Genomic DNA, 22795 nt, shown 5'->3' with positions numbered 1-22795 from the left:
CTATGGTACGATTGGAGGGAATGCCATCAAGATTAGCAAGTAGAAACCGAATTTAAGTTCATAATTTTAGGAGAAACCGTTCAGATCAGGTTGATCTGGAAGAGAGGAAACTTGAAAGACTTTGTGGAGACAGAACAATGCAAAAATAAAGAAGTAGATGCATTGACATTCCTTTAACAAGACAGTAACCAAGGACAGGCGGGTATGTCAGCCACATCTGGGTCAAAGCTGCCTTGGGCATGGCCCTTGTAATTGGGCCTCCATCTTCTAGGAATGAAGCAATAGTAATAACAGCAAAAATTATTCAGCACATATCGCCATTTTGCAGATAGGGGAAACTGAGGCACAGAGCAGGCACAAAACTTGCTCATACTCACATAGTTAGTCAGTGGCTCAATCCCAGTCATTCTGGCCCCAGAGTCCATGTCCATGTTAATTATTATCGGATGCCACCATGACCCTTATAACTTTCAGTGAGAAAAAACTCACCATAACTAGATACAGGATAATACACAATTTAGTTCTCTCTAATTTGAAGGACAGTCTAGAGTGGGATCTACATTACAGTACAAGAATAATGTGCTAAAGAGAAAGACTACGCCAAGAATATAAGAGTCAACTTAGGCTTTATAGGCTAGAGAATCTCCTGATTCTATAGCTGTGGTTTTTCTGCTGAGCTTGGTTCAGTAGAAATTGTGTCAATGCTCTTGGCCTGTGTTATATGTCCCATATAGTTCCTTGAAAGAAAAGCTCCGGAATCAGAATTGCCAGGCTAGAATAAAATAGACACTCCTTCTCCTGGCGTCTGACTGAAGATGCAGCATCCTTGAACCAGCAACTGCTGGGACTCCTCTCTGTCATCTCAGAGGGTACAGCCCACCCAGAAAGTGAAACCAAAACAGGAAGTCACCAGGGGTGACTGGAGGAGCAGGGGCCTTGGAAAGGAAAGCAGCCGAGGTCCACAGGAGTGGAAGGCTCTCCCTTGACTAAAGCTGTAAGTAGTTATCTTGGGTTGCAAACATTATTTTTCTTTGCTTCCTTGCTCACTTGAAAATAAACAAGGGGCATTATTGGTGAATTGCTGTGACATTCTCATATTGCTCAATAAAACATAAACTTTTCTATTTTTAATCCATCTTTTTATTTTTTTCACGTCTGAGATTTCCATGTTATTTTGGTACCATACCCTTTCAAACGCATGTTTCTCCAACTGCCTACATAAATCAACGAGTGACTTGGATCCAGTTCCTGTGGAATTATTTCCGTGGTGACAGTCATCCCGACTTTACCAAAAGCTTTTAATTCAATCAAGAGAATGTTTGATTTTTTAAAAGGACCTGCTGGTGAATGCAAGAAGCTTTTGGCAGAGTTAATACACTGGCATAGTGGGTAGAACTATGATATTAATATTGTTAATATTTTATTTTAAGGAAGCAGGAGCTGTCGGAAGGTAGGGGAGGATGTTACTAACTCAAAGGGACTTCTGCAACTTCAGCCCTAAGTTTCTGAGAGAGGAAAACAGACATGTTGGTTGAACCATGTGCAATTACTTTCGCTAGGTCGAAAGCAGTGATTGGCAATTTCATGTGGCACAAGCATTTCCATCTAGTAGTGCTTTCAGAGAACCCAAGGCTGTGATATATCATTACCCTCTCAGATTTTCTCTTGATTTCAGCAGTGTTCGTTAGCTATCTGAAGCACTGAACACCCACCCAACTCTAAAGCGGGAGGATTACCTCATCTGAATGAGACCTGGCCCCCAAAGATGGTTAAAATGCAAGCCAGTTCTCTTCAAGCCAACCTTTCCTTTTACAGAGGCTGACTCAGTCTCGCTAAAGTCATATGCAATACTCTAATGGTGTAGGGACAGAAACTTTTTTCTTTGCCATTAAGTACTTTTTTTGGATACAGTATTGTACTTTTTTGGTATACAATATTAAGAGAAACCGTTTTAACATTGGAGCCTGGCTTTTCTGTCTCTTGTTGCTTCTTATTCTTATTTTGACATGTCACCCTTGCTGCCTATGAGAATATCATTGATAATGATACATGCTATGTCCCACTCTTTGTTTCTCAGTTCACTCGTCATTTTGCATCCAGGAGAAGGGATAGAACAGGAAGTCCAGCAGCCAGTGTCAGAGCCTGGAGCAGCTCCTCTCCTTCCTGGGGTTGAGTTCCTTGGTTTTCTTGCTTCGCCTGTGCTACCCCACTGCGGTTCTTCTACCACACTGGGTTTAGCATGAATCAGGAGTTGATGCAGGTACCCTGTCAACCCCATTTCATTCCAGCAGTTCTTCAGCAGGGTCATCCAAATAGACTAGAATTTTAATTGAACAACAGTAGTTCTGTGGGTCTAACAATGAAATAATATTAAGCAGTCAGGATATTATATTACTAAATAGTCACTCACTTTTGTTAATTATTGTCATCTGCATCAGAGTCTTACAGAGGACTTTCATGCATCTTTAGGAGATAGAGCAGGTATGATTACCTAAATGTTTAGATGAGAAATAGAGGTCCAAAGAAGTGGTGCAAAGCAGAAACTACACCTCTATACTTACTCTTGAGAAAGTGGGAAAAAAATGAGGTTTTTAAAATTACAGACTTAAAACCTAGCCCAATTGAATATTATTCTAACAAATGATCAGATTCACAATTAGAAACAAATATTTGAGCTATTACTGTTTTTCATTTGTTTGTTTGTTGTTTATTTTTGAGACAGAGTCTCACTCTGTCGCCCAGGCTGGAGTGCAATGGCGTGATCTCAGCTCACTGCAACCTCTGCCTCCTGGGTTCAAGCAATTCTCCCGCCTCAGCCTCACGAGTAGCTGGGATTACAGGCATCTGCCTCCATGCCCAGCTAGTTTTTATATTTTTAGTAGAGACTGGGTTTCACCATGTCAGATAGGCTGGACTCGAAACTCCTGACCTCAAATGATTCGCCCTCCTCGGCCTCCCAAAGTGCTGGGATTATAGCCATGAGCCACTGCGCCCACCCAGTTACTGTTTTTTATAGTGACTCTTTGACCAAATAATTTTTAATTGATTTTAACTTTTTACCCTTTTAGCTAAGTTGGTTAATCACAAAATGACAAATTAGGAAGCAGGCTCTTTTAGCAGTAAATTACAATTAATAAATGTTCCCTGTGGCAAAAATAACCTTACTTTAATTTATAATTCAGTTCAACTAAAAATGTTAAGCTTTATCTGATCAATCATCTTTATGAAAAGTCAACTCTTGAAATTGTATGTCCTGAATTTGGTTTTTTACTTCTGAAGATTTAAAACAATATCAATGACCTCTATGGCAAATGTTTTCTTTACATCTCAGGGATTTTCCTATATTTAAATTGCTCCTTAATTTACTAACTTCTGATTCTTTTTTGCAATTACCTTTGTTACTTAGATTCTCAGTTTCTATGAGACAATTTTTAGATGCTGCAAATAAAAAAACAAAGGAGGGAATTTGGTCAGCTTGATTTTATATCAGAAGTGATTTTCCCTTTCCCTGTTAGCCAAACAATCAAATAAACAAAAAACCAAAACTCTAATCAACATCATTTCTATCTTTTACAGCCAAGGACAGAGAAAAACATCCAGATTTGGGAACACAATAACAGATATGATTGTCCCCACTTCTACTGCCAAAATTTTAAAACTGTTAACTCCTCCTCATCAGCTTACCTGACTACTTCCAAGCAAAAGAGATAAGGAAGTATTACTAATTGGTGATACTAGATCAATGAAGGTAGGTCATGGCCAAAATTGTACTTACGGAGATGGAAGAGCTTTGTTGTTTTTATTAGGCGTCAACTGCATCAGAAATTTCTTTAGCACTTAGCACATTTGCCTATCGTCTTCCTAAGGTGATCATTTTGAATTGGGTTCTTTAAAAGACATGAGTGGCTGGCTTCAGTGGCTCACACCTATAATCTCACCACTTTCAGAAGCCAAAGTGGGTGGATTGCTTGAGCCCAGGAGTTTGAAACAAGCCTGGGCAACATGGTAAAACTCCCTCTCTACAAAAAATAACAAAAATTAGCCCGACATGTTGGTGCATACCTGGCGTTCCAGCTGCTAGGAAGGCTGAGGTGGACTCACTTGAGTCCAGGAGGTGGAGGCTGAAGTGAATCATGATCATATTACTGCACTCCAGCCTGAGCAACAGAGCAAGACTCTGTCTCAAAACAAAAAAACAAACACCAAAAAATAACCCCAAAGACACGAGTGTTCAGACACTCAGTTGCAGACATTAAAACAGAGCATAGACACGTGTGCTGTTTTGGGTATAAAGGAAAGACTCTGGAATCAGGAATGAGAAGCGGCACATCCTGCTCTGTCACTCTAGCTCTCTATGCCTCAGATTGCTATCCTGTAATAAGTGGGCATTTGGGTTACATGATTTCTAAACTCTAACGGCACTCAATCTATCACATACTATTCACTTATGCTAATTTACTAATTATATATACACTATGTAGTATGGTTGTATACTAAGTCTGTTATACAATCTGCTAAAAATTCATAAAAATATCTATCCCTTTGCATTTTCCACAAAAGGGCTTGACCATTTTTCCTGAAATTATTTTTAGTTTTCTGCTCTATAGAGATAAGAAAAGTTATTCCTTTAATAGAAACGTCTATTCAAAGCAGAAAATATGAGCAGATCTTATTTATAGCCCCTAGGCCCCATTCTTAACAAAGAATTTACCTCAGTATGAAGTAAAGCACAGAATAAACTTTGTTTATTTGTACCTACTCTTCTATGCTATCTAAAAGCATTTCTCTGACTTTTACCAAAGGACTGGATAAACATAAAACAAACCCTTTATCTGGTAGGATTGGGCCTGGGGAAGGGAGAATACTGATGTCCTAAGAAGGCATCCAAGATCACATCCTGTATTTGTTGTTAAGGTATTTTTCTGGAGCGCAATGGTGTGATCTCAGCTCACTGCAGCCTCCGCCTCCCGGGTTCCAGCAATTCTCCTGCCTCAGCCTCCCAAGTAGCTGGGATTACAGGTGCCCACCACCACGTCCGGCTACTTTCTGTGTTTTTAGTAGAGACGGGGTTTCACTATGTTGGCCAGGCTGGTCTTGAACTCCTGACCTCAGGTGATCTGCCTGCCTCGGCCTCCCAAAGTGCTGGGATTACAGACGTGAGCCACCGCATCTGACTTGTTAGCATTGTTTTTAAACTCATTGTTATTATTTGCTGCTAACAAAAATGAAAGTTACATCTTCTCTTTATTACAACTCAGATGATCTTTATCATCAGTTCTGGACACTTCCCCTTACCTGGTATCTTCCTCCAAAGCAGTGGGTGGGGAGGGAGGAAGAAGAAGGAGGAAGTAGAGGAGGAGGAATAGGGGGAGGAGGGGGAGGGAAGGGTGAAAGAGAGAAAGAAGGAAAGAAGCAGATTCTGCTGAGGTCTGGGGCCCCTGAGCAGAGATTCCTCCTCTGGCCTAGGTGCCTGGGGGTATTGGTGCTATAGGCACTAACTATACAGCAATGAACAAACCAGACACAAAATCCTGCTTTTCTGGAGCACATGTTTTCAGTCCTTAACAGCAATAAGTAAGTCAGAGTATAGATTTGGGTAAATTTTGTTCTCGATATTGTTCTGTGATACATTTTCTTAGTAGTAAGTATTTAATTTTTTCCCCCTCATCTAAAAATAAACACGATGTTAGTGACTCAACAGAACCAAAAAAATTGTTGTCAATTTTTAAATTTAATAAATGAGATATTTGTTGTGTGATGTGATTTTTTTACATGAGAGTTAATTTAGTTATGAGTTTCTACTAATAAAAGCTGGAATTGTTCTATATTTGAATTCGGGTGTCTTTTGGAAATTCAATATTAAATCTTAATAGTACATGCTGTTCAATCCCTGTAATACTTTCTGATTGTCTTAAATGAATTGCAATTTTTCTTTCTTTAAAAGTGGTCAGACATATTGTGTTCTTTAAGATTATAAATTAGGCCAGGTGCAGTGGCTCACGCCTATAATCCCAGCACTTTGGGAGGCCGAGATGGATGGACCACAAGGTCAGGAGTTCGAGACCAACCTGGCCAAAATGGTGAAGCCCCGTCTCTACTAAAAATACAAAAATTAGCTGGGTGTGGTGGTGTGCGCCTACAGTCCTACCTGCTCAGGAGACTGAGGAAGGACAATCACTTGAACCTGGGAGGCGGAGGTTACAGTGAGCTGAGATTGCTCCACTACACTCCAGCCTAGGCGACAGAGCAAACTCTGCCTCAAAAAAAAAAAAAAAAAAAAAGGTGATAGAGTAAAAGGCCAGTACCTGGCAGCCACATGTTATGCAAACATTCTTCCCTCTATAAATACTACGTGAATGTTATTTTTACTTTCAGAAATCACTAAACCTTGGCCATGGTCACTTCCTCTTTTCCAACCTCTGTGGCAGTTTTTGCCCTAATAACCCTGCAGGTTGGTACTCAGGACAGTTTTAAAGCTGCAGTGTATGAACATGCTGTCATTTTGCCAAATAAAACAGAAACACCTGTTTCTCAGGAGGATGCCTTGAATCTCATGAACAAGAATATAGACATTCTTGAGAGAGCGATCAAGCAGGCAGCCGAGCAGGTATTCTCTTATTTCTGCTAATCATAATGTATGCGAGGGGCACGGGAACTGGTGGAAGATGACAGGGTTGAATTGTCTGTATTGTACATGGAAAAATCATTTTTATTTCACTTGTTTTGAACAGGGTGCTCGAATCATTGTGACTCCAGAAGATGCACTTTATGGATGGGAATTTACCAGGGAAACTGTTTTCCCTTATCTGGAGGATATCCCAGACCCTCAGGTGAACTGGATTCCTTGTCAAGACTCCCACAGGTATTTTAACTATCTTAGTCTTTTGTGCAAAAGTAACTCTCTAAAACGTGCATGTTCACAAAGCAAAATGATTGCTCTTGAATTATCCTATATGTGGTATATGTTATGGTTATATTTATCTCAATATTTGTCAGATTTTAAAAACTTATACTTAGATACTATTTAACAATCGTTTGTGATTAAACATCTTTATTAAATTTTGAGAAAATATGTAAATAGGGTATTACTGCAAGAAAAACTAAGGGAAGAGGATCTCATAGATACAAGTAGCAACTTAATTTCTGAGGTAGACAGTAGATTGTGTTAGGAATACATTCCAAGGCCTCTGCTGAGGGGACACCCTTTCAGTGTCATAGAGTCTCTCCATCCCAGAGTTGCTTCCTAGGCAGAAAGATGTCACCATGTATTTTCAAGTGAATCATAAGATCTTATGCTTTGAAACTGTGTTTTCCTAGGCTCACAAAGCTCATTTTCCTGGGAAACGGTTATCTAGAAACCTTCTAATATATATTAAAAATCTAAGTCCTACTGTCATCCTGGAGATGTCAACCTGGCAGTTGCACAGACAAGTCTGGCATGAAAAGACAAAATTATATCTGGAGATAGAAGATCAGACGTCAGCATATAGATGGTTTCAAACACCGTGATGAGTTCCCCTGAGGAAGTGAGTTAGCGAAGAGTATAGGTATGAGGCTTGAGCCTTAGGAAATTCCAGTGGTTAGATTTGGGAGAAAAGGAGGAACCAGCAGAAGAGTCGAAGAAGAGCAACCAATAAATAGGAAAGTGAGAGGGTGGGTCCAATAAAGTGAGGTGTTTCCAGGAGGAAGTGTAATTAACTGTGCCAACTGCTGTTGAAAAGTCAAGATGAGATCAGGTAAAATGTGGGGGTCACTGCTGGCATTAGTAACAGTTTGGGTGATAGAGATAAAAGTTGGAGTGCTCTAAAAGAGAACGGGAGAGGAGGAACTGGCAACGGCAAGAGGCACTGATCTTTTGAGGAGTTTTGCTTTAAGGGAGAGCTGAGGATTAAAGCAATATTTGGAAGGGCATGTTTGGAATGGTCAAAAGAGGTTTTAATTTTATTTTTTAAAGATGGGAGGTACTAGAGGATATTTCCTGCTGATGGGATGTTTCAGTAGCGAGGAGATCCTTGATGAGGCAGGAGACTGAGTAATGAATTTCTGGAGCAACAGATATGGTGTGGGAGGTATTCATCAAGTGTAAGTCATCATCTGTGGCTTTTAAAGTAGGATATTTTTATGCATAGTTTTTGTATTGACTTAAGTTCCACTTAAGTGGTTACAGTTGCTATTGTCTCTGTATGAAGTTACTAAAATATTTTTTAAAAATTGAAATGTCTTAATTATAATTTGGTTTAGATTTGGTCACACACCAGTGCAAGCAAGACTCAGCTGCTTGGCCAAGAACAACTCTATTTATGTCTTGGCAAATTTGGGGGACAAAAAGCCATGTAATTGGACAAAAAGCCGTCACTCCACATGTCCTCCGAATGGCTATTTTCAATACAATACCAATGTGGTGTATAATCCAGAAGGAAAACTCGTGGCACGTTACCATAAGGTAAGAGAGAGGGGCAGATGTGTAAAACGGAGCGTGTCGTGAGTGGTCAATCCTGGGTTTAGGAGTTTGACTTTCATTCCCTGTATGATACAATATTACTAAAGGGTTTTTGTTTTGTTTTTTTGTTTGTTTTAGAAAGTGGGCAATAAAGAAAATTACACTTTGGGCCAGGCATGGTGGCTTATGCCTGTAAGCCCAGCACTTTGGGAGGCTTGAGGTCGGTGGATCTCTTGAGGCCAGGAATTTGAGACCAGCCTGGTCAACATAGTGAAACCCCGTCTCTACTAAAAAATACAAAAATTAGCTGGGCATGATGGCACATGCCTATAGTCCCAGTTATGTGGGAGGCTAAAGCAGGAAACTTGCTTGAACCCAAGAGGCAGAGGCTGCAGTGAGCCGAGATTGCATCACTGTACTCCAGCCTGGGTGACAGAGGTAGACTTTCAGAAAAAGAAAAAAGAAAATGACACTTTCGAAAAAACTACTCTGGAAAATCATGTAGACAGCTGTTAAAAAAAAAAGTGTCATAATGGTCCAGGATTGAGATAAACTTTTTGCACATATAAAACAAATAATTTTAATATAAAACAAATACTAAGGTGACTATAATCTGGGCGCTATTTCAATAATTTTATTTTTTTTTTAGAGACAGAGTCTCACTGTTGCCCAGGCTGGAGTGCAGTGGAGCCATCACGGCTCACTGTTTTTTTTTGTTTTTTTTTTTTTTTTTTTGAGACGGAGTCTCACTGTGTCGCCCAGGCTGGAGTGCAGTGGCCAGATCTCAGCTCACTGCAAGCTCCGCCTCCCGGGTTCACGCCATTCTCCTGCCTCAGCCTCCCGAGTAGCTGGGACTACAGGCGCCTGCCACCTCGCCCAGCTAGTTTTTTGTATTTTTTTAGTAGAGAGGGGGTTTCACCGTGTTAGCCAGGATGGTCTTGATCTCCTGACCTTGTGATCCACCCGTCTTGGCCTCCCAAAGTGCTGGGATTACAGGCTTGAGCCACCACGCCCGGCCCATGGCTCACTGTTAACCTCAAACTCCTGGGCTCTAGTGATACTCCTGCCTCAGTCTCCCAAGTAGCTGAGATTAAAGGCATGTGCTGAGATAAAGACATTGCCCAGGCTGTCCTTGAACTCCTCACCTCAAGCAGTCCTGCCACCTTGGCCTCCCAAAATGCTGAGATTAGAGACATAAACCACCGAGCACAACCATAATCTAAATACTATTTAATATTGAAATGGTATAAAGATGCTTCAAAATTGTATGACTCAACTTCATATAATTTAATTTGCTATCAAATCATAAAATACCCTATTTTCTACACCAGCTAATTTAATTACCATTTTATAGATTTAAGCTCAAACCATAAATGCTTACTTTAAACTCTGAATTGAAAAAAAGAATCAAATAACCTTTAAGTCATAATTTGATACTAAACTAGGTAGGGAGAGAAGGCTGGCCTTTTGAATGGATATGTGTGATGTACAGTCAGTGTGAGTGTCCCTTCTCCGCTCCCAGACGTTTTCTAAGCATCTTAAATTGTAGCCTCAGAATCTTTGGAGTGGAGAAATTATCTCCTGGCAGTCTCAGTTAAAATATAAATATTAATTAAGAGGAGCGACGTTAAACCAATGGTTTTCAAATTATTTTGATCACGGACCCCCATTGGAAAAAATTGTTAACGTAAGTCCTCAATATATGTATTCTTGTGTGTGTATTTATAAAGCACAACAATTTCAAAATGCTTTCTTCATCATTTTGTAGATTTTGACAACTTCTTTTCATATATATCACTGCACTTCATTTTCTTCTTAAAATGTGTCTCATAGTAAAAATAGAAATGTCACTACTTCCATTTTCTTGCTTGGGAGAATGTTTGCATTGTTTGTATTATCTTTCAATGCAGTTTCTTTGCAGTAATCATTTGAAGCTATTCTTCCATTCTGTAACGTGCAGGATGGCACAGTGCACTGAATGTGGACAAACTAGCAAGGAACCTGCAATCACCTGTCTAAGTTGAGAGGCTCTCATTCTTCCATGAGGGTACCTCAGGGACCGTTTGTAACCTATGACCTCTGACATATGTGAATCTAATGAGAATATCTTTTTCAATCAATTCTTTTTTTTTTTTTTTTTTTTTTTTGAGGCAGAGTCCGGCTCTGTCACTTGGGCTTGAGTGCAGGGCACGATCTCAGCTCACTGCAGCCTCTGACTCCCAGATTCAACCCATTCTCCTGCCTCAGCCTCCTGAGTAGCTGGGATTACAGGTGCACACCACCACGCCCGGCTAATTTTTGGATTTTTTAGTAGAGACGGGGTTTCACCATGTTGGCCAGGCTGATCTTGAGCCCCTGGCCTCAAGTGATCCGCCTGCCTTGGCCTCCCAAAGTGCTGGGATTACAGGCATGAGCCACCTCGCCTGGCCTGTCAATTCTTAAAATAATAGTAAAGTTCAATTTCTTTTCTATTTTTTAGATATAAAATAAATTTAGAGAGGTTTTAATAGTCTCTTTCTGAACCCTCAGCATTTCCTAGATTGCAGACCATTTTATTAACTGTTGACCCCAATTATTATATTAGACTAAATTTTTTTTAGTTTACCTGGAAGGAATCAGGGGAATTAAATACATTTCTTTTCTATGGTAATTTTGAAAGGTGGGTAAGAGTCACTGAGATTACTTTGGATGGAACACTAAAGAGAGAGATGGCATCTTTAACCTGACTCATAGATATTTATTATGCATCTATTAACATTACATTTCTAGGTACCAAGGATTCAAAGAAGAATAATGCATGACTTTTAACTTTTAAGAAGCTTATAGGGCAGGGCGTGGTGGCTCATGCCTGTAATCCCAGCACTTTAGGAGGCCCAGGTGGGCAGATCATGAGGTCAGGAGATCAAGATCATCCTGGCTGACACGGTGAAACCCCGTCTCCACTAAAAATACAAAAAAAATTAACCGGGCATGGTGGCATATGCCTGTAATCCCAGCTACTTGGGAGGCTGATGCAGGAGAATCGTTTGAACCCAGGAGATGGAGGTTGCAGTGATCTGAAATCATGCCACAGTACTCCATCCTGGGTGATAGAGCGAAACTCCGTCTCAGAAAAATAAAACAAAATAAAATAAAATAAAATAAAAACCTTATATACTTTGGGGTTTATGGGACGGTATTTTGCTCTTAACTGAGAGAGACGGACAGAGAGAGAAAGGAGAGAGAGGAGATGAGAGAGATGCTATAGACATATGTTACATATTCCTCCACATTTTCCTTAGAAATTTCCTTCCAATTGCCAGATTTATCCACTTCCTAGGAGATTCCCTGCAGTTGACCATAGCCAAATTTATTACCAACTTGGAGGGTTTTTATGAGTCATCTCTTCAATAAACAAGGCTTTACTAGTTTTATCCTATCCATTTGTTGTAGTATCACCTGTACTCTGAACCTCAGTTTGATGTCCCTGAAAAGCCGGAGTTGGTGACTTTCAACACCACATTTGGAAGGTTTGGCATTTTCACGTGCTTTGATATATTCTTCTATGATCCCGCTGTTACCCTGGTGAAAAATTTCCATGTGGACACCATACTGTTTCCCACAGCCTGGAAGAATGTTTTGCCCCTTTTGACAGCTATTGAATTCCATTCAGCTTGGGCTATGGGAATGGGAGTTAATCTTCTCGCGGCCAATACACATCGTGTCAGCCTAAATATGACAGGTAATTCATGACCAGGTTAGGTTTCATCTTCTATTTTTAAGTGCAGAGAAATGAATGCCTCAGATATGACCTGTATTAATTTTTTGCTTCTTTGTCGGAACTCCTTACTGTGTTTGTCATCGTTTCATAATAGAAAAAAAAAAGCTAGCAGTTGATTATAACCTACGGTTATACTAAGACCTTTATGTGTATTATTCATTTAATTATTATAATAATTACATGAGATAGTTAGTATCATCCCAATTTTGCAGATGAGAAAATTGAGATACAGAGAGTGCAAGTAATTTGCCAAATGCTACCCAGCTTCTACTTTCCTCAGTGGCCATGGAAGCCTCTGCATCTTTCCCTTTGCCTCCTCATGGGGCTGCATGGCATATCCTCATGACATCGCTGCTGTCTTCCCCTAGGGCAATTAAAGAGAGGGGACAAGAGAGAAAAGGGAGGAAGCCACATTGCTGTTTATGACTAGTTACCCACCATCACTTCTGCCATGTTCTGTTCAATGGAAGTGAGTCACTAAGTCTAGCTCACATTCAAGGGGAAAGGAATTAGATCCTCCCACCGGAAAGAAGAGTGTTAAGGAATTTTTGGATATATTTGAAAACCACCACAATGAGGAACAGGGGAGAATTTTTATTCCCTTTCCCCACATTTCAGGAACTCCTGACTACAAAGATTTTTGTAGTTGGTTTAATTTTCCATAATGCGAATAAATAATGCGATTATATTTAAGGTTTAATTGAAATGAGACTAAGGAATGTTTGTTTTAATCTCTTCCAATAGAGAATAGAAGTAGTTAGGTGTTCAGTGTGATTAAAAGTGTGCATGCTCTCTCATTGTGACTAATATGGTGACGTGACCACATGCTCAGTTCTGATGGGGAAATTGGCAGTGTTGGTTTTTGTGTGTGTGTTGTTTTTAGAAGACCTGTCTTTCATTCACAGGAAGTGGTATTTACGCACCAAACGGTTCTGAAGTGTATCATTATGACATGAAGACAGAGTTGGGAAAACTCCTCCTTTCGGAGGTGGATTCACATCCCGTATCCCCGCTTGCCCACCCAACAGCTGTGAATTGGAGTGCCTATGCCACCACTATCAAACCATTTCCAGTACAGAAAAGCACTTTTACAGGATTTATTTCCTGGGATGAGTTCAACTTCACAGAACTTTTTGAAAATGCAGGAAATCTTACAGTCTGTCAAAAGGAGCTTTGCTGTCATTTAAGCTACAGAATGTTACAAAAAGAAGAGAATGAAGTGTATGTTCTAGGAGCTTTCACAGGATTGCATGGCCGAAGGAGAAGAGAGTACTGGCAGGTAATCTCAGTTCAAATGAAAGGGAGTTCCAGTGAAAGGTAAATTCCAGGTCAACTTTTTATATTTGTTCCACAAAACCAGGTGCTTTTCCTTGGCTTGACTCCATGCATTGATGACAACACACACACACACACACACAGGTGCATTTATACACATACATACACTAGGATAAAATATTTGCAACGGGAATTAAGTATAATCTTATTGCTTGCTTTTAACGTATTTAAAAAATTATTAACCAAACCGTGATGACTTTCTATTTGACAAATAAACCAGCCTATTGTGGTGAACATCAGGAAGACTTCCTTAACTGGGCTTGCCAACATATCTGAATTATGAACAGTTTTATTTTCACTTGCAAAACTAACAGTAAATAGGGATACTACTTTTATCTTAGTTTCTCTTCTAATCAGATATCCTAGTTTTTGTACAGCTTTCTTTCTTTTTTTTTTTTTTTTTTTTTTTTGAGACAGAGTCTCACTCTGTCACCACGCTGGAGTGTAGTAGCATGATCTCGGCTTATTGCAACCTCTGCCTTCCAGGTTCAAGCGATTCTCTTGCCTCAGGCTCCTGAGTAGCTGGGACTATAGGCATATGCCACCATACCTGGATCCATTTTTAGTAGAGACGGGGTTTCACCATGTTGGCCAGGCTGGTCTCGAACTCCTCACCTCTGGTGATCCGACTGCCTTGGCCTCCCAAAGTGCTGGGATAACATGTGTGAACCACCACATCTGGCCTTGTATTGCTTTCAAATGAAAATTTTAAAGATGAAAATGTTTTATAGAATGTGGGCTCTGAATTTGTATTTTCTTATTATACTCCATGCCCACTGCCTTCTTCTAAAGAAAAGGATTAAAAAGAGAGGTGAGATTCAGGGGTGGAAAAAATTTAATATCCTTTCAGCTTCAGTACTATTGTTGCCCAAAGACCTCCACTTCATTGAGCTCAGTGCCATCATCTGACATACCAAATTAATAGTTTAATTCTAAACTGACTTCTTTCTCTTAATCCACTTGTTATCTAGGAAGTAGGTTGATTCTCAAATCACTTGCCATTTTTGATAAAGTAGTTAATTATAAGAAACATGATCCAAATCCCTTTTCAGAGAAAGATAATGTTTGCTTCATGTGGTTAAAAACTAAGGCAACATTTCTGGTACAAGTAACTTCAATGTAAGGCATTGTGTTTTATCTGCGTTTGTTCCACATAGGTTTGCACAATGCTGAAGTGCAAAACTACTAATTTGACAACTTGTGGACAGCCAGTAGAAACTGCTTCTACAAGATTTGAAATGTTCTCCCTCAGTGGCACATTTGGAACAAAATATGTTTTTCCTGAAGTGCTACTGACCGAAATTCATCTGTCACCTGGAAAGTTTGAGGTAAGAGGACTTTTATAAGAGTATTTTCATTTTATATGTTCTCTGAAGTCAAGTAAAACAAGCTATAGCCACTCTGCCAGTTAACCTCTGCTGTGTAACAAATTTCCTCAAAACCATTTCTTTAGCCCTGATTCTGTGGGTTGGCAATTTGAACTTGGTGTAGCTAGGCTGTTTTTCTGGTCTGAGATAGGCTCAGTTGATGCTGGCTGGGCTCATTATGTCTGCCGTTGGCTAGTGGGCTAGTGGGTTGACTAGCACTGATCAGTTTGTGATTGCCTTGTCTTGGACAGCTGGGATTATTAAGGCCATCTCTCCCTGTGGTATCTCATCTTTCAGCAAACCTGAGCTTGTTCACATGTTAGCTTAATGAGTCCAGAAGCATCAAGAGAAAAAAAAACACAATGGGCAAGTTCTTTGCAAGTCTCTGCTTGCACCGTGTTTGCAAATGTTGCATCAACACAGGAAGTTACATGAGCAATGTTGATTCAAGCGGTAGGGAAATAAAGGACTCAGACCTCTCAATGGGAAGAGCTATAAAATCACATGGCAAAAGGACATGCGTCAAGGAGGGGAAAATATTGTGATCATTTTTTCAATTTATAACAACTAATTATAAAATGACGACACTTCATTGGAAGAACATAATAAACAACATACCTAGAACTGTGAGTTTGAGATACCGTTCACTGAAGAGTGTTTATTTATAGATTTTTAATTTCCTTTTGTTACATGTGAAGGCAAACAGAAAATCAGATATTTATTTCACATTTTTATTTTGAAACAGGGTCTTCCTCTGTCACCCAGGTTAGAGTGCAGTGGCATGATCATAGCTCACTGAAGCTTCAAACTCCTGGGCTCAAGCAACCCTCCTGCCTCAGCCTCCTGAGTAGCTAAGACTTAAAGGCATGCACACTGTATCCAGCATTTGTTCACAAATTATAGTGACTGTAGCTAATTAATTCACAAATTAAGCTGGCTTCGAGTAAGAATTATGACTCTGCAGGCTTATATCTGTTAATATACAACACTTGCACACACTCACATACACGCATATATATGCATACTCCAGTGGTTTGAATATTAATGTCTTCTCTGAATTGTGGTAAACAGTGGCTGGGTTTCAATAACTAGGGTGAAATCATTGCATGGTCTGTAAAATAGGGTCCAAGTTAATTCCATCAAGGCATCAAGTAACGAAGTTTTTAAAATTGCAGCTTGCTTATGGCCATGTATCTGCATCTGCTGTGTTATCAGAGTGGAATATATCATACTTACAAAAATATTTAATTCTGTGAAACCAACAATTTGACATATGGTATAGCCTTAAGGCTGTAAAATCCAAAGACCAGGAATCTTTTGCTGCCGTAGAACCTGTTTAGGTAGAATCTCATGAGGAAATTGAGGCTGGAATAAAAGCTAAAGTACCAACTACAGAAAATCATGATTAGATCTACAGCAAGGAGTCTCGGGCTAAAATCCAGTAGCTAAAAGGTGGCTGGACTGACATAAACGTCTACCTGAGGTCACTTAAAGGAAATGAGAGAGGGAAATCAGGGTCACCAAGGTAAACTTAGGAGGACATAGCGTCTAGCCATATTGATGCATTATATCCTGTAAGCCTGAACATGTAAACTGAGCACACAATCTAATTTTCTGGTACTACTTTGACACTTTTTCCACATCTTGTACTCACAGAACTCTTTCTCTTTGAGGAATTGTCCCAAAGTAAGACTGAACATTCACCTGATGAAACTACTTCATCCATGGGAGAAAGACAAAAAATGCTAGAGTTTTCCAAACTAGGTTTTAAAGATCCAAAGCCAGAAATATGATTTCACTCTTACTCTGAACCACATAAGTGTTTGAAGGTGGATGGTGATAGTGCATGAGGAGTTGGAGAACGTAAATAATGTATTCCGTAGCTACTTCCTTTCTTTCTTTTAAAAATTTCATCCCAAATGGCTTCAGGAAGTTAAGAAGAGTTAGAGAATGATACAAGAGAATACACATTTAAGTGCTTAACTCCATAGTATTTGTACATCTCAACTCTTAAAAAAATGTAATTTTATTATTTTTAATAATTATTATTATTATTTGAGATGGAGTCTCGCTGTGTTGCCCACCCAGGCTGGAGTGCAGTGGTGCATTCTCGGCTCACTGCAGCCTCTGCCTCCTGGGTTCAAGCGATTCTCCTGCCTCAGTCTCATAAGTAGCTGGGACTACAGGTGCATGCCACCACGCCCAGCTAATTTGTGTATTTTTAGCGGAGATGGGATTTCACCGCATTGGCCAGGCTGGTCTCAAACTCCTTACCTCGAGTGATCTGCCACCTCAACCTCCCAAAGTTCTGGAATTACAGGCATGTCCAGCCTTGTTTTTAATTTTTTGGGTACACAGTAGGTGTATATATTTATGTGTTGCAGGAGATATTTTGATACAGACATGCAATGTGTAATTATTACATCAGGGTAAGTGTGGTATCAGTAGGTCTCAACTTTTAATGATTCTGTGAACTTGTCATGCTGTATCCCATCTCTGGCTCTTTCTTGAATGGAAGAAAGGAGGGAAGGGGGGCATAGAACCTACCGTTTAAACTGGGCACCTATAATCATCATTTGGATCTTGTCTCACCTGCTCCAGCCCATTTGCAGAAGAAAGAAATGAGATATAGATTGTATTACACCAAAAAAAGAGATGAAAGAGGCATGTGACAGCTGGCAGGGAGGGTCTTTGGAATTGCAGTCCCTTGGAGGGAACATCATGGTGAGGGTGAGGCAAGTCTTTATTTTACAAGTGTAGATTCTCTGTGGCATGACTTTCACTGAAGTTCATCAGGTTCTAAGGAACAGATACTAATCAAACTTGCAAGATAGATAAGCGAGAACACCAACTTGTTATTTAAAAAAATAGGTTCCCTTAGCTGGGAACAATGAACTGTATGTCAAGGAGACTCTTCATTGGCAAATATCCTCGAAAGTACAAATGATAGATCCGTTTGTTTTGTGAGCGCAGAATTAAAGCAAAAGGAGTTGGGCATTTTTGGAAAAGATTTCCAAGAAGCCACGGAAGCCTGAGGCAATGTGTTTCTCCTCTTTAGGGTTGGTGATCTAAAGACCAGGTAGGATTAAGGTGCCTACTTTTCTCAAAAAGAACCAGAAAGTCCAATAACCCATTCTTGGGTTTTTTAGTGCTTCTTTTCTCTAGAGACCTTGAATGGCATGGCCCTTCTGTGAATATGTTGTTTCTAGAGAGAGCAGTCACAATATTGAAGATGGCAAGTGTTTTACATCAGTTATGCTCACTATGGCTTCTTGAGTAGTTTCTCAGTTCTGTTGATGGATGCACACTCTGTCCGTAAATATTTACACATTATCTTAGAGGATCACTATGGCAGAGATTTCAACACACTTATTGCATATCCTCAACCCCCACCACCACTTTAGTTTTATGTAAAAAGGGTGGTGTTACTGACCATGCCCACAAATGTGGAAACATCTTGCTTTAGCACCTTAAGCAACTCTGGTGTATTATCAGAAGCACTGGCAGAGTCTGTTCTCTGTAACTAACTAGTTAGATAACCTTGGGAAAGTTACTTAACCCCTGAATTTCCTACTCATAGAAGAGAATATTTTCCTGACTGGTTTGGTGAGGATCAAATATGATAATGCATGTGACGGCACTTTGTGAACAGTAAAGCACAATCATTATCTTCTAGGATATTTAGTCATTTTCTTCTTCCAGTTATAAAGCATCTATTTTCCCAATTTTCAATTTCTTCTCCACTCCAACCAATTTCCCAATTTTCAATTTCTTCTCCATTCCAACTCCATTTCTGCAACTAACGGGTTCATTTTCTTTTATTCTTTTCTGTTTATTGACTGTCTATTCATGTTTCCTTCTACTTTTGTTCGATTGCTTTGTACACATTCTTCTCTTACGAAGACTCCACTGTGGCTTCAGGCTAGATCTAGTCATTCATGCCTTTCACAGTCTGATCTCCACCTTCCTCTGACCATATTCCTTCTTCTCTTCTTCACTAATCTTCAGCTGTAGCCAGTGGTGTGATGCAACTTTTAACAAATCCTTCCCTGAGGTAGAAAACAAAAAGCCCTAATTTATGGAATTTGCCAATTTTCATTGTGTCCATATTCTCGCCATGATCAGCTTCAAGAATGGATCTGTTGGCAGAGCTTGATAGCTCACGCCTGTAATCCCAGCACTTTGGGAGGCCGAGTTGGGAGGATCATTTGAGGCCAGGAGTTGGAGACCAGCCTGGTTAACATGGTGAAGACCTGTCTCTACTAAAAATACAAAAATTAGCTGGACTTGGTGGCATGCCCCTGTAATCCCAGCTACCGGGGAGGCTGAGGCAGGAGAATCACTTGAACTCAGAAGGTGGAGCTTGCAGTGAGCCAAGATTGTGCCACTGCACTCCAGCCTGGGTGACAGAGCAAGACTCCATCACAAAACGGGGGTGGGGGGAAGTAGTCGTGTTTAAAAGCCAGCTGTCAAATTTCTTGGAACTTTAACAATCTGTTCTCATGAGCCTGTGCACCACTAGCTCTAGCACACCACCGGTTCTAACCAATCTAGAATGCGAACTCACATTGCCTTGACCTGTCACACACACTTCTGTCTCAGAATGAGCCTCGCTGATTCAATGTCCACTCACCACAATGTCTTCACCATACAGCCCTAGAAAGAGATTCCTAACAGCTTGGGTTTCTGGCAGCTTGTGTACCACTCCGTGAAATAGACCAGTTCAGTTTTTTCTTCTCAGACCTCCTAAGCACTTACCTGTTTTCTTCTCTGATATACTGATAAACTGATTCCTCTCTTTATGTTTAGAATCCACTCCATTTCACCATTAGCTCTTAAACTTCTTGAGGGAAAGATGTGATGTATACCTCTCTGGTTCCTGATTGTCTTGCACATAATCGAACTCAATGAATTGCTGCTGCTGATTTTGACTTTCCATTAATGGTTACATTTGATTGTTGAAACTAAAATCTTGGGCCCTCTCGAATTGCTCTAGTCTTCATTATATAGTAAATGGCTGTCCCCTGCCTGGCCTACTTGCTGCATCCTCCTCAATCAGGAATGACTTGACTATATATTATACCTAGGATGGTTTCAAAATGATTACTTTGCTTTTAACTTGTATGTTAAGAAAGCTGACTGTACTTTTCCCACCTTTTCTTTAGGTGCTGAAAGATGGGCGTTTGGTAAACAAGAATGGATCATCTGGGCCTATACTAACAGTATCCCTCTTTGGGAGGTGGTACATAAAGGACTCATTTCACAGCTCAAGTGGGACCAGCAATTCAGCAATAACTTACCTGCTAATATTCATATTACTAATGATCATAGCTTTGCAAAATATTGTATTGGTATAGGGCATGTCTATCATTCAGTTTCTGCATCATGTACTTGGCTAAATGTGCTTATCAGCTTCCCAAGTTTACTAAGAAATTTTGAAGTGCTATTTCAGTAGTATAGACCAGTGAGTCCTAAATATTTTTTCTCATCAATAATTATTTTTTAAGTTTTATGATAATGTTTTCCATTTTTTTGGCTACTCTGAAATGTTGCGGTGTGGAACAATGGAAAGAGCCTGGGTGTTTGGGTCAGATAAATGAAGATCAGACTGCGGTTCCAGCCTCATTTGCTTGAGACTTTCTGTGGGTTTGTATGTATGGGAGGGTGCAGAGTGAGGAGTTTCAGGGCCATGGCAAACATAGCTGTGCCCTTGAAGAGAATAGTAATGATGGGAATTTAGAGGTTTATGACTGAATTCTGTTTGACATTAAAGACAATTTGAATTCACCTAGTTTTCTGTGCTAATGTTTATCAGGAGATTTACTTTCCAATCAAGAGCCAATGTTGACATTTATTTCAACAGTGAATGTAGCTTTGAGTGCTAGAAGAATTGAAGGCTATTCCAAGTTCATATCAAAGGAGACCTGACCCAGGGCACTCATAGCCCCAACTGTCCTCCCTTAAGGCTATGGCATAATTTAGCAGGCAGAAATCTCATAACACAAAGACCATGACAGTTAAAAGTTACACTATTTTCAGCATTCGGTTGACTTTTTACAAAATACATATATTCCATGCTACTTGAAGTATAATAGTATATTTGTTATTGGTCATTTAATTCAGATACTCTTAAAATTAAATAAATGATTTTGAATTTTCAGATTTATTTTCTGATTTTTATGTCCCAAAGTATTTTTAAGTTCAATACTTTTACATTAAAAGATCACAATTGAAGCATTTATCTTTTGTTTTTACATATTGTCATAAACCCACATATGGATTTGATTTTAATATTCTACTAAAATACACTAGAAAAGTAAGATTCCTTTTATAATCTAGTGGTTACTACTAAGAGAAGGGATATGGAAGTTAAGCCACATTTTGTATTTAATTTTGAGAAGAGCATACATATTCCCTATGTTCAGCACTGGGACATCAAAGATGGTAGTTTTAAAGCTGTAATGAATATGCATTTGTGTATATAGCCCAAATCGTATAATCATAAAAGTTTTATGTTCTTTTTTCTTTTCTTTTCTTTTCTTTTTTTTTTTTTTTTTGAGACAGAATCTCACTCTGTCACCCAGGCTGGAGTGCAATGGCGGGGGTTCAGCTCACTGCAACCTCTGCCTCCTGGGTTCAGGTGATTCTCCTGCCTCGGCCTCCCAAGTAGCTGGAATTACAGGCACCCATCACCATGCCTAGCTAATTTTTGTATTTTTAGTAGAGATGGGGTTTTGTCATGTTGGCTAGGCTGGTCTTGATCTTCTGACCTCAGGTGATCCACCCACCTTGGCCTCCCGATGTGCTGGGATGACAGGCATGAGCCACCACGCCTGGCTTTTTTTTTTTCTTTTCATGAAGTATGGGACATTTAAGATTTGCCAAGTTTTGCTTGAGGAAGATAGATGTTGTGCAGTGGTTTTGCAGCATGTATTTTGGCTCTTGGGCAATGATGTTTCACTTGTAGAAGTTTAGATGTTGATTGAAAATCAACAGCTGACCTTAAACCAACTGATTTGAGTAAGATACAAGCAAGGAGCTCCTTTCACAGAAAGGGGCAGTTCTGATCCAAGCTTGGAGCTGTCAGCTGTACCTCAGTTTGTTAAAAACAAAAACAAAAACAAAAAACAAAAGCACCAAGTGCCAAGGAAATTAAAGAGCACTTAATGCTCTACTGCAAAATTGCACATTTTAGCCCATTTCCACAGTGGTTTCTCACATACATTTTATTTTATCAGACAACCCAAGCATAGTTTCATTTAGCCTTAATACTTCTTTGATAACTATCTTTCATCCCATTTTAAAATTTCATGTTAGTTCTTGAGTCCCTTGTGGTTCTGCAGATAATAAACAAAGCTCTTATTTTCTGCTATTTTCTTTCATTAGATTTTTGTCCTGAAATGTTCTCTTACAACTTCCTGGTTACAGCCCCCTGTATTACAAAGTCACAGGCTCAGCAGCCGCCTTCTCTCAGGGCTCACTACTTAGCCTTCTTTCATTCATTCAGGAAGCATTGATCACCTACTACATCCCAAGTACTAAGTACTGAGACAGTGGTCAATGCATTCTCTTTGTTCCCTTTGCCACTCTGTGGCATTGCCCCCTTTGATATGATCTATTTCCATAATTTTTGTGATATGCTCACAACCTGCTTTGCAATTGCACTGCTCCTACTTCCTACTTTCTTTGCATTTTGACCTATCTTCATAGTGTCAGCTCATTGCTCTGTACAGGTGATTTCTGGCAGCATTCTTTCTGTTTTGGCCTCTTTCCTAAATTCTTTTTACATTTCTAACTCCATTCTGACCATCATTCCAAGAGAGTCCATAGGTGATAATGTTCTAAAAGACATCTGAGACTGGATGCCTGCTTAGGTCAATATGGTTATTACAC

At 39.7% G+C, this 22795-nt stretch overlaps 1 protein-coding gene across 3 annotated transcripts; it reads left to right on the top strand.

The window, feature by feature from the left end:
- The first annotated feature begins 899 nt into the window (after nucleotides 1-899).
- LOC103240351 (pantetheine hydrolase VNN2) lies at nucleotides 900-20689 on the top strand. 3 transcript variants are annotated; one of them, XM_008007005.3, is made up of 10 exons: nucleotides 900-994; nucleotides 2078-2260; nucleotides 3577-3748; nucleotides 6376-6607; nucleotides 6732-6862; nucleotides 8242-8443; nucleotides 11873-12161; nucleotides 13106-13479; nucleotides 14693-14863; nucleotides 20068-20689. In XM_008007005.3, the coding sequence occupies exons 4-10, from the start codon at nucleotides 6395-6397 to the stop codon at nucleotides 20257-20259; spliced, it is 1572 nt and encodes a 523-aa protein (XP_008005196.3). In that variant the 5' UTR covers nucleotides 900-994; nucleotides 2078-2260; nucleotides 3577-3748; nucleotides 6376-6394; the 3' UTR covers nucleotides 20260-20689. The 3 variants fall into 3 exon arrangements, with proteins under 3 accessions (XP_008005196.3, XP_072878582.1, XP_037856811.2); XM_073022481.1 differs by lacking the exon at nucleotides 6376-6607; XM_038000883.2 differs by lacking the exons at nucleotides 900-994; nucleotides 2078-2260; nucleotides 3577-3748 and having other exon boundaries at nucleotides 6374-6607.
- Nucleotides 20690-22795: the final 2106 nt, after the last annotated feature.

This window comes from Chlorocebus sabaeus, chromosome 13 (genome assembly GCF_047675955.1).
Source record: "Chlorocebus sabaeus isolate Y175 chromosome 13, mChlSab1.0.hap1, whole genome shotgun sequence".
Lineage (NCBI taxonomy): Eukaryota > Metazoa > Chordata > Mammalia > Primates > Cercopithecidae > Chlorocebus > Chlorocebus sabaeus.
Note: the sequence above shows the minus strand (reverse complement) of the source record. Positions and strands in the feature narration are given on the sequence as shown.